The 13298-nt window shown below is 43.5% G+C and overlaps 2 protein-coding genes across 2 annotated transcripts in view; both read left to right on the plus strand.

Moving 5' to 3' along the window:
* The window catches only part of isoc2 (isochorismatase domain containing 2), a 136994-nt gene that overhangs the window by 29686 nt on the left and 94010 nt on the right, over window positions 1-13298 (plus strand). The window lies entirely within an intron of this gene.
* cacng7b (calcium channel, voltage-dependent, gamma subunit 7b) overlaps window positions 763-13298 on the plus strand; it is a 14249-nt gene continuing 1713 nt past the window's right edge. Inside the window, exons 1-6 of the mRNA XM_034103246.2 lie at window positions 763-993; window positions 5067-5262; window positions 5507-5593; window positions 6279-6419; window positions 10757-10902; window positions 11714-13298. The exon at window positions 11714-13298 is cut by the window's right edge and continues 1713 nt beyond it. Of these exons, the coding sequence (XP_033959137.1) occupies window positions 5067-5262; window positions 5507-5593; window positions 6279-6419; window positions 10757-10902; window positions 11714-12160 (1017 nt within the window). The 5' untranslated portion in view covers window positions 763-993 and the 3' untranslated portion in view covers window positions 12161-13298. The remainder of the gene's footprint in view (window positions 994-5066; window positions 5263-5506; window positions 5594-6278; window positions 6420-10756; window positions 10903-11713) is intronic.

Below are 13298 nucleotides of genomic sequence, written 5' to 3' on the forward strand. Positions count from 1 at the left end.
AAATATAGGATTCCTCCACCAGCCAGCTAAAAATAGACTAAGGGACATGGACCACAGGAGACAAGGGAGGAGAGGGCAAGAGGAAGAGGAGGAAAGGGATGAAGAGATAAAGAAAGTGATCCTATCTGTGCGGTCAACTGTTATTCATGTGATTTCATAATATGATGTGTTAAATCAAAGTTTTTAACAAGATCATAAATGAACTACGGCTACCACAGCAAAGCTGATCTACTGCATTTTGTTTTACTGATATGTAAGACTTAATGCTGTTAATTAGTTATTGGTTTGCTCAGTTGGTACACTTAAATACAGCATAGCCATTACATGAAGTAAGCCTTTGTTCACAATCTAAGTAAAACATTTGAGGGACTCTAAGAAAACAAGCAAGAAATGGTTTCAATAACTTAATCAAACTTCATGTATTTAGCCCCTTTCCTCAGGTCAGTGCACTTTTGTGTTTGATACATAACTGGCTCTGTGATAAGAAGTAAAAATGATATGAAATGTAATAATAAAGCCAATACAATCTTTTAAAAATATGTTTAAAGAGCTACACTCCAACTACACTATCTAACTTACATTATGCAACACAATACAAATACATTACTGAATAGCGTTATACAAAACACATCTTAAAATAGACAATAAGTTAAGGAATAGTTGTTTAACATGACCCCTCCCTCCCTCTCTCTCCCTCGCTCTCCCTCTCTCTATCTCTCTCTCTCGCGCGCGCTCACTATCTCTTCCTTTCTCTCTCCAACACTTCTCTCCCCCCTGCTCCCGCTATGTCTCTTTTGTAGCCAAAGTAGCTCGCTGAACCAATCCACCGCAGTGCCTGGGACAGATTGACTGAAAGAGAGAGTGAGAGATTTAGAGGATTGGTAAGGGGGCTTAAGGGAAAACACACAGAAGAGAGAGAGTCCAAAACCAACCAAGCCTCCCTGGTGTGAGGTTTCTTGGCTACTGACGTGTGAGCACGACTCTCGTGGCAGGGTAAGTATTTTCCCCCTTCTTTAAATTAACTACAGTTGTGTGTTTCTTTGGGCGATGACGCCTTTTTAAAACCTGACTCAGTCATGTCAAATGTGTGTTGGCGTGTGTGTGATGACAGCTGTGAAAAGCGCAGCATTCATACCGTGTCCTCATGTCGTGTTAGCGTAAAGACAACCGCTCATCTTTCATTTAACATATCGGAGCTAAATGTTATACCTGCATGCCGAGCTATTCATGTTTTCTCTCCATTCCATCCACATTTTGTCTGCGAGTTGCTCACATGTTCGCTGATCTGTGTTTATCCTCTCCAAACTCCGCGTGTGAGTGTGTGTGACAGTAGGGGGGGGAGGGAGGGGGGGGGGGAGACAATCCTATGCGCACATCACTGCCTCAGTCAGCCCTGTACCAGGATACAGAACCCCTATTACATGCATGTAGTTTAACAGAAAAAACGTTGTCTAACTATTCGCTCGGCTCCGTGAAAATGGTGCGAGTTTCACCAGAGTATGGCTGCGCAGCTGAAATGCTCCGAGAAATCATGAGCAACCCACCCATTGAGTCACGATATCTTCAGTTAGTCGTTATGAAGTCATTTATTTTTCCCTGAGTGATTCCGTCCTCCTCCCGGGCTGATTTTTGAGACGCTGCACAGTCAAGGTTGGTTAGTTTGAAACAGGTGTAGGCGCATCCCCTTCGTGCGCGCCCATGTTGGGTACTCCTTCCATTTTTTGGACCACGGTCTTTCCCTGTGTTAACCTAAATCTACATGTACTCGTGCTGTTTCTGCCTCAAAGACTCCAAACATAGTTTCATCCTCCTCTCTCTGCTGATCTCTTTTCTTCAGCACATTTCCATTTCCTCTCCTCTTGGCATCTCTCCCTCTTTCTCTTCCTTTCCTGTGAGGCTGAGAGGTGATGTCAGTCTGTAGATTGTGACAGATTAGAGAGAATTAAACCTTTTGTCCCCCTTGTGGCTCCTATCTAACAAATTCAATTGGCTCATTACTTTCTGGGCGATGGAGCGAAGGGCCTGTCTCCCAGCGCTAAAATAGTTATCACAAATCTAGCAGGCATTTTTTCTGCTCAATCTCAATTCCAATGGTCATTTCTCTCAAAACTTCAACAGCTCTTTAGACACGTTTTGAGGGCTGATATGGACACAGTGCCTGGGGGGTGAAGAGGTGAATCTGTCCCAATCATTTGTGTCCAACTCCATTAAGAACCAGCAGGATGTATTTCTATATTTCTATGTGTGTTCTGTTTGACGGTGCAGTCCTTCTCAGAGAGATGAGGCTGCTGTCCGTGGGGCTGAATGAGTCTGGAAGAGCCACTCAGGCTCATCCACTCAATTCTGCTGGGTTGCAACGCCAATTGATTCTCACTCATTCCTAACCACTTTGGCACATCCTCCAAAGGCTGCAGGTGTGATTGTTCACCCCCACTTCTCCCCTTTTCTTTGCCTTTAGTCAGTCATGTCATTCGAGTGAGTTGCTTTTTAATTACCTTGAAATCTCTCAATCACACCGGCTCAAACTCTTGTCCGCCTAAAGTGTCAACAGCCACGGTGGCTACTTCCGGGCCTGCCACACGATTTACAATCTCTGATAAAAGAAAAGGGAAATAAAAGAGAGATAGTGTAAAACAAATCTTCAGTTGTGTCTTGGGTTGCATAATGTCACTTGTAATTGTTGTACTCTTGATCGCTCTGCTCTTCCATCTTTTATCCAACCTGTTTGTGCGACTGGATTGCGGTTGGTCATACTCCCCCCCCCTTACAGCTCTCCATCACATTAGTAACATGTTCTCCTTTTAGCTTCGACATGCCCAAACTTGTCATTTCTCAGAGGATTTCTGTGATGCGTACCCTTTACCACCAGCCAGCTCTGTTCTTACACATACGCCGCGCTCACAAAAGAAGCTCTATTCATCCCCGGTGCTGCACAGAAGCCGAGGCAACTTCTATAGTGGTCACGTCTCACACAATGGCCTTTCCAGATAAGAAGGAGCCAAGCTTAATCTTTAAGAGTTTATTCCCCAGCAGAATGGCTGTATCTATTATAACTCTGCTTTTCAAAGACTCAAAGGTTTGTTATACAAAGAAAGACCAGAAGAAGAAGAAAGTAGTTCTCATGTTTAAGTCATTAGTTTGGCTTTCATTTTCTTTCGTCAAAGCGCTCTTAAGTGTCTGATAAAACGATCAACTAGGAATTCGTTCCCCGGCTTTAACATGATATATTTTACCATATATTGATATTCAAATGGCTCACTCCACAAGACATACAAGGTACCGTATGTTAATGTCATGTACTGGATGTAATAACGCATAGGGGATGGTTTACAGAGAATGATTAAAAAAAACTACAAAAAGGAATCTGGTCAGCTGCAGCATTGTACATTTTGTATTGATAACAGTCAAGCAGGCAGTCCACAAGTATGCAAATCAGCATCCATTACATCAGAGGAAATCATCTCAGAGACACACCCCTTTGCAAACCGTGAAGCAGCAGTGTTACATCAGCAGAAGAATATGCCTGATTTCACTCCTGTCAGATATGAACAAGAGGGGAAAGCTTGAGTAGTTACAAACTGAACCGGAAGAGAAGGGAAAACATTTCCTGTTACAACGAATGTCAATTATCTTGTGATAGTAAGGGTCAGACTTTGGTGTATAAGCTCCATTCTGCCTCTTGTCCGCCGGCACAGTCTCTCTAATGATGTTGGGAACGTTTTCTTGGTACACATTAGGGCCGATGTTCTGAAGGCTGAGATGGCTGTCAGAGTGTGTTTTGTTGCAGAGCAGGTGCATTACTTCATGCCAATAATTGGCCTCTTCCAGCCAGTTGTTGCTGTGTCACATTTCATTTAAAGTCACTTAAGTATCCTTTTATGGTCTGCCCAGCGCCTGCAACACAACGTGCATGCAGCCACTGGGAGATTGTACCATCCCAGCATCCTTAAGCTAAAAACGAATACAACTTATTTTCAGCTGCAACGATTACTTGACAGAAGGATAAGTCGTTCGGCAGAAAAATGTAAACAATTTTGATAATCACTTAACCCTAAAAAGTATATTGTTCATGTTGAAAATTCATTTCGTCAGCAACTTAAATAAGGACATTCACTCATTCGCTATGTTTTACATCATATTAAAGTGATTATCTCCAGGAATGGACAATCAAACGATACATTGAAAGACTTTACCTTGGACTTTGAGAAATTAGAATAAAATAAAATGCAAAAACCACGTCAGTGAAGCTTAACATGAAGATATCCTCTCAGTGTGAGGCATAATGTGCTGAACAAAACGACTGTGATTACAGTAAACACCGACACCGCTCTGTGTTCTCTACGTGCATTTGTTCTTGTCAAGCTGATGATACTGAACAGTGGTCCCAATTAAGCAGAGGCTATAGCGGCTAAACAATCACACACACGTTCAGGTAAACTCACAAATGCATAGAGACAGCATGCTCAAAGGATCTGCTGTGGAGTCTTTTCCAGTCAACCAGAAGTAAATCACAGAAAGACCATGTGTGAGTCACAGGACCTCTCCTCCCTGCTCTGATGTGTGTGTGTGTGTGTGTGTGTGTGTGTGTGTGTGTGTGTGTGTGTGTGTGTGTGTGTGTGTGTGTGTGTGTGTGTGTGTGTGTGTGTGTGTGTGTGTGTGTGTGTGCGTGCGTGCGTGCGTGCGTGCGTGCGTGCATGCGTGTGTGCGTGTGTGTGTGTGTGTGTGTGTGTGTGTGTGTGTGTGTTTCCACTATGTATCTCTTTCTCTTGCCTAAGTTCAGAGGTTCATCGTCCAGTCATCATCTGTTGCATTGGCTCCTCTCTGACCTTTAACAGGATTGGTTGCCAACGTATTTGTCACTAACTCATCCTCAGCAATAACAAGGCGAGACAGGACGATAGCCACTAGCTCTTTGCATGTGTGCGCGTCACATGTCTGTTTCCCCCATTCCTGATGACCTCCCTACACGACCCCTTCCAAATGTACCTATGTGTGTCTCTGCATTTGACATGTAATTCCTCTTCTGGTCTAACCTCCCCCCCCCCCCCCCTGGTTCTGGCCTCCAGATGAGTTCATGTAGCAGCCGTGCGTTGACCATCCTGTCCACGGTGTTCGGGGCCTGCGGGCTGCTGCTGGTGGGGGTGGCCGTGTCCACAGACTACTGGCTGATCATGGTGGAGGGCATCATCCTGCAGCAGAATCAGAGCATGGAGGTGAAGATGGCGCTGCATTCAGGCCTCTGGAGAGTTTGCTTCGTGGCTGGTAGGAAGATACACCAACATCTTTAAACATTCACATTCAGAAATGAAAAGATGACTGAGCTGCTATATGTGTGTGCATATACAAACACACAATAACTGATAGAAGACAGGAAATGGGCTTCTGCGCCTGCATGTCACAACACATAATGGTTACCTAGGCCATTGTTTTGCCTCCTCATGCATCACTCACTTTGGTCCTTAAGGAAAACCCCAACATTGAATTGTTTGTACGGTTTTTGTCTCAGGAGCAGAAAACGGGAGATGTGTCGCATCGGAGTACTTCACTGAACCTGATATTGAGATCACCACTGAAAACACTGCAAATATCCTCAGTGAGTAAAACACACAACAGCGACTTTACACACTATCTGATTTGACTTGGACTCTGAGGGACTGTGACATTTTGAAATTAATCATGATACATTTTAGACAATAATGAACAGTTTAATAAATGAAAGTAGTTGCAGCCCTTAGTAATAGCACTGGTTCATCTGCAGTGATCAGATTAACTACATTAACGCGGTTAAGAAAAGCCGATCATCCTCATGAATGAAGATATATTTTTAAGGAGTTTTAAATCTTTAAATATAAAATATCAATTATTTTTCTTTGATTCAGGAAACAAGAGTTTTGGTTTATTAAAGTCAATAGTGCTGTAATTAATATTCAATAAGATACTAACTGAAAAGCTATAACTTAGTTTGGTTTCTCCCGTGTTGCTTTGTTCTGTGGTTACGTCCTAGCAACGTTTTATATCATAACTCTCCCATACTGTAGTTAAAAAGCAATTTCACGCCTCACCAAAGAAAGGAATACTCTTTCCAATCCTTTTTGAGTGATAAAAGTTACGGCATCTCCACATATCTGAGCATAATTTATATTCTAGCTCTGATGAACTAATACTTAATATCTTATCTCCAGAAACACTATCCCTCACCTCTCCCAGCAGTTTGAGGACACATGACATCAGCTCTGTGTAACTCTGTGCCCTCTCCCCCCCCCCCCCCCCCCCCACAGAGATGGTGCGGACCGCCACACCCTTCCCCATGGTGTCGCTGCTCTTCGTCTTCACGGCCTTCGTCATCAGTAACATCGGACACATCCGGCCTCAGCGCACTATCCTGGCCTTTGTGTCCGGCATCTTCTTCATCCTCTCAGGTGGGACTCATTACTCATGTCCAGCTGTCGTCACACCTTCGCTCTGTGATTGATTACAGCAGCCTGGTGTGTCCTGTGTCACACGTGCAGACACTCCATCACAGCTCTTTTTAGAGTATGATGCAGGTGTGTTGGCCGTCATAGAAAAGGGTGACTAGATTTCAATTACTTTTGAGGACTGCAGGGTGAAAGTTTCCTTCTTGTCTGTCTTTGCATGACTTTGGACTTAAACAGGTTGTATGTGAGCGATGATGGATTTAGGACATGAGCAGGTCTTTGGGCTTGATTTTCAGTCTGAGTGTAGTGAACCTTCTTGAACAGCAGGTGGCTGTAATGCTCCCATTTCTTGTCCTCTTTGTAAAGACTGTCAGGACCCAAATTGGAGCTCATATTTTCTGAAGGCTGTTCCACTTCCATGTTTGAGAAGGAAGCTGCAGAGCATCAAACAGACAGGGGTCCCGCGACAGCTGCTGACTGCTGTGGCGGGTGCCTGCTGATAAAGGGTGTTGCAGAATAATAGGTGTTATATAACGTGGGTTATGTAATGTTTGTAGACTGGAAGTGTCGCAGTGTTTCACTTTATGAGGTATTTTAATAATAGGGTGTTAATAAGGGGCAAGTGTATCAAATTGCTTTTCAGCAGTAAGATATTCTGCTGCACTAAGCCTCTCTCTATAAGCAAAGCCTTCCTCCTGCCTTTCCTACTCCCCCTCCTCCCCCCTTCTCTTGCTCACCAAGCCTCTCAGTTTTTCTCTCTCATTCACTCCTCTTCCTCATTTCCTACTCTCTCTATCATTCACAGTATATTCTAGAATGTTGTGTGTGGTTTTTGAACTACTGAGTATTGTGAGCCTGGTTTCTGTTGGCATCATCAACCCAGTGATTTGGTAAATAGTGTACTTTATGTTGGTCCTAGTCTGGATAATATTACAGAATTTAGAGCAAAGAAACCCAGCATGGAGCAACATAAGTCGAAGTATGGTTAGATGTTGCTCTCTTAGATCTTACATATGTGTTTGTACCAGGCCCGGTTCTGGGGGTGCATAAGGGTGCATTGCACCCTCAGTTGAGTTGTTATGCACCCTCATTTGAAGAATTAAAAGTGAAAAGTATTAGATATATAATAACAATAATAATAATAGTAGTAATAATAAGAAGAAGAAGAATATAGTTGAAATAAAATAAATTGTAATTGTGGTTAAATAACATTATCTGCTGCATTTATTTGGTCAATTTAAACGGTAAGTAACGTTATTATGTCAGGTGCGTGTGACCTGTGCCCCTGTGCGTTCGTCATCTGCAAGATGCTGACACAGCAGTCAATGATGGACCTCAAAAAATGGTTAAAACAACCAGCCCTTATCGCCAGCAATAACACTGCATCTACTGCAGGTAATAACAGTTCAGATCATGGGGAGATTACGTTACCCGCGGCCACTGTCGTGGACACTAACGCCCTCCCGCTCGACTCGCCGGCTTTGCCCGCCTCGCCCACGGAGGCGGAGCAGCCGCAGCCGCAGCCGTCTTCGTTGCCCCAAGCACCGCCACCCCTCGGCTGCCCGCAAGTGCCAGAGGACCTCGGCAAAACAGAGCCTGCCCAGGTATATTAAAAAAAGTACCCAACTCGCCTGTACAGTGGGGTAAGGCGCTCATTTTGCAGCTCATGGTTTCAAAACAGATTGGCTGGAATATTACTGTAAAAAATATGCCATCTTCTGCTACAGTATGCATGTAGACATTTCGGTCATGAAAGGGGAGTGATTTGTAAAATATCCATAAAGAAATAGTAAATCTGTTTACAGTTCTGTTTCATATGGCTGTTGAGATGTGTATCCATAGATCTCTTCATTTTGCTCTCAAAGTGCACCAGATTGATGCTTTTAACTTCAATATTTAAAAGAAAAATCATCCCGGGGGAGCACGCCTCCGGACCCCCCTAGAGGAGGTGAAGACCCCCCTAGAGGATGTTAGGTCCACTCCCCAATTATAAAAATAGCACTTTACCACTGCACCCTCTCTAATCTCAGATGCACCCTGAGTCATTTTGCTCTGGAACCGGGCCTGGTTTGTACTCTTAGACACATCATGTAACTCTATTTCTTCCCTTTTCTGTCACACACACACACACACACACACACACACACACACACACACACACACACACACACACACACACACACACACACACACACACACACACACACACACACACACACACACACAGCCTTTCACCTCACTCTTCTGCTCTCACTGTGCACATGAATGCGTGTGTCCTTCAATTCTCCGGAGTTACTTATTTAGATTAAGATGTACTTCAACTGCAGGATTGACAGCAGCATGGTTTCTGCATTTTCTCGACAACACAGTACCATTTATGTCCTTCGCAATGACTAGTTTATTGCGAAGGAAATTAATGCTTGACAGCCCGGTGGAACATTTGAATTTTGCAGCGAAAGCTAAAAATACTCGTATATGCTGTTTACAGCATGCAGCTTTCTTTGAATATTGATTCTTCGATGTTGGCCATATGTTGTATCTCATGCATTTAACATTTCTGAGGCAAAGTGGAGAGTGTTCTTGGAGGATGAGGTTTTAATGTTGCATGTGATGCTTCGGGTGAAAAGGGTCATTGAAAGCCCAGTTTTGCATATGATGTTTTTTTACAATTAGTTTACATGAAGTTATTTTTTCTCTCCTTTTAATGTTTTTTCTATCTTTTTTTTATTTAAAATGTTTTATAAATGTACAGTAAACAGGTAGTTATGTCCTTAGGTAGTTAAAATATGTCATTACAATATGTCAGGTAAATTAAAGGTACTTTTCTCTTGGCATATGTTTAGTAAAGGATTACTTTTGTTTAGTTTTAATAGATTTATCTGAATTAGGTTGTGGATCACTATTTTTTTTAAATAATTTTCTTTTTACCCCAAAAGGAACTGACTGGGATTATAATACTTACATTAAAGGTGGGGTAGGTAATTTTGGAGAAACCAGCTTGAGTGCGCTAGAATTTGAAAATACACAGCCGGAAAAAATCTGCCACTTCCTTACAGAGCTCCTCCTCCAACACACACATGACCAATGAGCGCACGAGATAAGTTTGTGCACAGATGGAAGGCTGACAGGCAGGTAGGCCATCCAGTCATTTTAGCCGGGCCGACTAAAATGATTGGTCGTGCTTTTTACAGTACTACGGCTTCCAGAGATGATATTTTGTTATGGATTTTTTGTCAAAGCACTTAAGATATTCATTGCTATCGGGATGTTAAGAGCATTCCATGGAATATAACAAAAAGTTTATCTCGAGCCGGTTTCTCAAACTTACCTACCCTACCTTTAATGTATTTGTGGCTTGCCGACAATTTTTTGTTAAAATAGTTTACCTGCCTATCGCCAAATGTTTTTTTATATCTAGGCTACCAAGTTTACTTTTATTGCCACATTTAAGGTTGTACTTAAAGCACTAAAGGCACACAGTAAAGATTCTGGTTAAATATTGATGATTTCAAGAGGGACTTGAAGCACGGGACAGTTTATTAACAATTAACCATACACAATGTCTTTCTCTAAAAACTCTGAAAGTTCTTAAACTTGAACACACACCAAACCACTTCCTACACTCGTAGGAAAGATGTGCCAAACATAATATGGAGGATGCAGACCTCCCAATGTTAAACATAATAATTCTTCCATCTCGCCCGTGGTTAGAATCTTCTGCAATATGTAATGTGTTTTCTTGGCTTACACCCTTTCACCAAGTTCCATGAACCTGGCCAGTGGTGTTTCTTTAATGTTATCAAGTTAACAAACAGACAAACAAACTGAACCAAGACATAACCTCCCTGGCAGAGGTAATTATGTTTCCCTCAGAACACATTTTGGCTAAACAAATCAGCAGTGGTGAAATGTAATTTTGCATGAGACAGGGTTGCTGCAGGGGAGGAAGAAAGCCAAGGCAATTATACAGATTCCTTCCCCATACACATACACAGACATTGACTTAGAAACAACAACAGGAGTAAGAAGACATAAGAGTGCAGTCAAAAGGTCAAACGTGTTGTAGAAAAGCTTATCGTTTTGACCATTATTGAGCTTCACGTTGTTTTGCATCTTTCGAGTGTTTTCATCTCTGCAGGTCATTCATCTTTATGCTCCTTATCTGTCATCATGAAACATACACACTCTCTCTGCCATCTCTTTATTAATCATAACATTTTGCAGTCTAATCGCTTCACTCTAAACACTGGTGCAGCTGTCTGAATGGCCATATAATGACCTCCTCGCTGGCTACTGTATCTGACTCACTGTCATTGTTAATGTGCAATGTGTGTGTGTAGGCCTCAGTCTGGTGGTGGGTCTGGTGCTCTACATCTCCAGTATTAATGACGAGGTGATGAACCGGCCCAGGGAGCCCGAGCAGTTCTTCAACTACCACTACGGCTGGTCCTTCGCCTTCGCTGCCTCTTCATTCCTACTCAAAGAGGTGGGTTTGTGTGTGTTAGTCCCACAGATATGGGAACAAGCTTGAGAGTGCACCCGGATAATGTATTCTCATTTCCATGGTTATTGCATGCTGAGTGTGCAAGAAGCTAAGACGATTAATATTCTGTGGATATGGTGAGGTATCATGGGGGGGGGGTAAAAGGTGCGCCCACACTTTTCCTTCCTAATAATCAGATCCAAGGTGATATCATGTTAGACTGTGTGTATTTGTGTGTGTGTGTGTGTGTGTGTGTGTGTGTGTGTGTGTGTGTGTGTGTGTGTGTGTGTGTGTGTGTGTGTGTGTGTGTGTGTGCGTGCGTGCGTGCGTGCGTGCGTGCGTGCGTGCGTGCGTGCGTGCGTGTGTGTGCGTGCGTGCGAGCATCGATGTGTAGTGAGGTTTTCATGTGATCTTTTGCTCATCTTTCCACATCCCCTCCCCCCCTGCTCCCTCCTGCCTCTTTCCCATCATCAGCAGCACTGCTCTTAATGTGGTGCAGTGGACACTAACCTCCTCCCCTCCTCCCCATCTGTCTCCTCGTTTTGCATTTCCTTCCCTTCATATCTGTTTTACATGAGCTTAAAAGAACTTCAAGCTTAGCCTCATCTTTCTAAATTAAAAGCACATACGTTCACCTCTTCTCCCACCTCTATCAGTCACTTAAATCTCCCCAGCCGTCACTTGTTACTGCTTCTTTGAAAATGTATTTGTCTTTGAACTCAATTTATTTACGCAGCTTTAACTCCCTCTCTCGCTGTCCCATCTTATCCCCCCCCCCCCCCCTCATCTGTTCCTGCTTCATTCACTATCTCAGGGGGCCGGGGTGATGTCAGTCTATCTGTTTATGAAGCGCTACGCCGAGGAGGAGATGTACCGCCCCCACCCTGCACTCTACCGCCCCCGCCTGTCCGAGAGCAGTGACTACAGCGGCCAGTTCCTACACCCAGAATCCTCCTGGCCTCCGCCGAGGCGAGGCCGCAGCACCTCTAACGCCTCCAGCGACATCTCCATCCAGCTCAACCAGGCCCCCCCACCGCCGCCCAAAAGTGGCCACCACGGGCAGGGCAGCCCCCCCTCTGGGTCTTCATCTGCAGGGAGCTACCAGATGCCCCCACAGTCTGCCGTCTACTCCACACACACCCTCACCAGGTTGCACGGCTCACACCCCCAAGGCCAGGCTCTCCCCATGGCCAGGCCTCCATCGCCTGTACTCCCCCCTCACTATCACACACACATGCACATGAGCGCCTCCCCCTGTTAGGAAACGGGAGCATTAGGGAGGGAAGGAGAGACACTGACTCCTCATAATCACTTGTTCTGTACATTTAGATGTGGATGAGAGTAAATACTGAGCTTGGAGCACAGACCATTTAAGATGAAGTGGACGGAGAGGTGATAAAACGTGATAAAATGTAGCTTTGGAACAAATAAACCAAGGACAAAGGAGGTGATGGAAATTTTAAGGAAGGATTTAACAGGATTGTGGAGATGTGACAGACACTGTGATGGACAGAGAAAAATATAAACAGGGGATGAGTGGAAAAGGAAAAATAGTAATTCAATTTTTCATAACAGAAAGAGGAAAACAAGTGTTTCTTAGAAAGACTTTAGAGGTTAGGTTGAGTGACAGAGGAGGTATAGGGGAGGGAGAGAGAGGCAGGGAGAGCGAGGGGCTGCGGTATAATGTGAAGATACCGCAGTGCTGCAGGAAATTTGTATGCACTTGGAAATGTACAATGCAAAACACTGATCACACAGACTGAGTGCACATAGTTTTATACATGCATAAATCAAAAGAACAACATGGACTACGGACCTTTTACCAAAAGGTAAATGTGGTAAAATATATTTGTGTCTTCTCTGAATTTCTTACATCATCAATCCAGTTTCATAACTCACAATGTCAAAATAGTATTATTAATATAATTAATTAAAAACATTAGTTTAACAATAGATGAATTCTGAAGTGAGAACACTGTATGTGAATGTTGTTAATATTTGTAAAAGAAAAAAATAATACAGACAGAAGTGGAAGATGTTCTGAAATATCACAAGGAGAAATCTACTCGATGTTTTACATGTTTGTTTAAGATTCAAATTTCTAAACTTCTTGAATATAAAATCGCACATGAGGACTATTAATATAGCTGTTGTAAATTATGAATGAAGCTTTGGCACAAGTCACATCAAGAAAATGTCTGACTCATTCTGCTTTGGATGAAGACTGCAACAGGCTATGGTGAGAAGCAGGAACCAGCGACCCTGGTGGTCTGATGCCCTCTACTGGTCACTGTTCTCCACTGACCTTGGATCAGCTTTGGGGGCAAAGGTCACGACTTCTACGGGCACTCTTCCTTCCTCAGTGACCTCCACTGTGTGTTTGTTGTTGGTGCAGCACA

This window comes from Pseudochaenichthys georgianus, chromosome 16 (genome assembly GCF_902827115.2).
Source record: "Pseudochaenichthys georgianus chromosome 16, fPseGeo1.2, whole genome shotgun sequence".
NCBI classification, from domain to species: Eukaryota; Metazoa; Chordata; class Actinopteri; order Perciformes; family Channichthyidae; genus Pseudochaenichthys; species Pseudochaenichthys georgianus.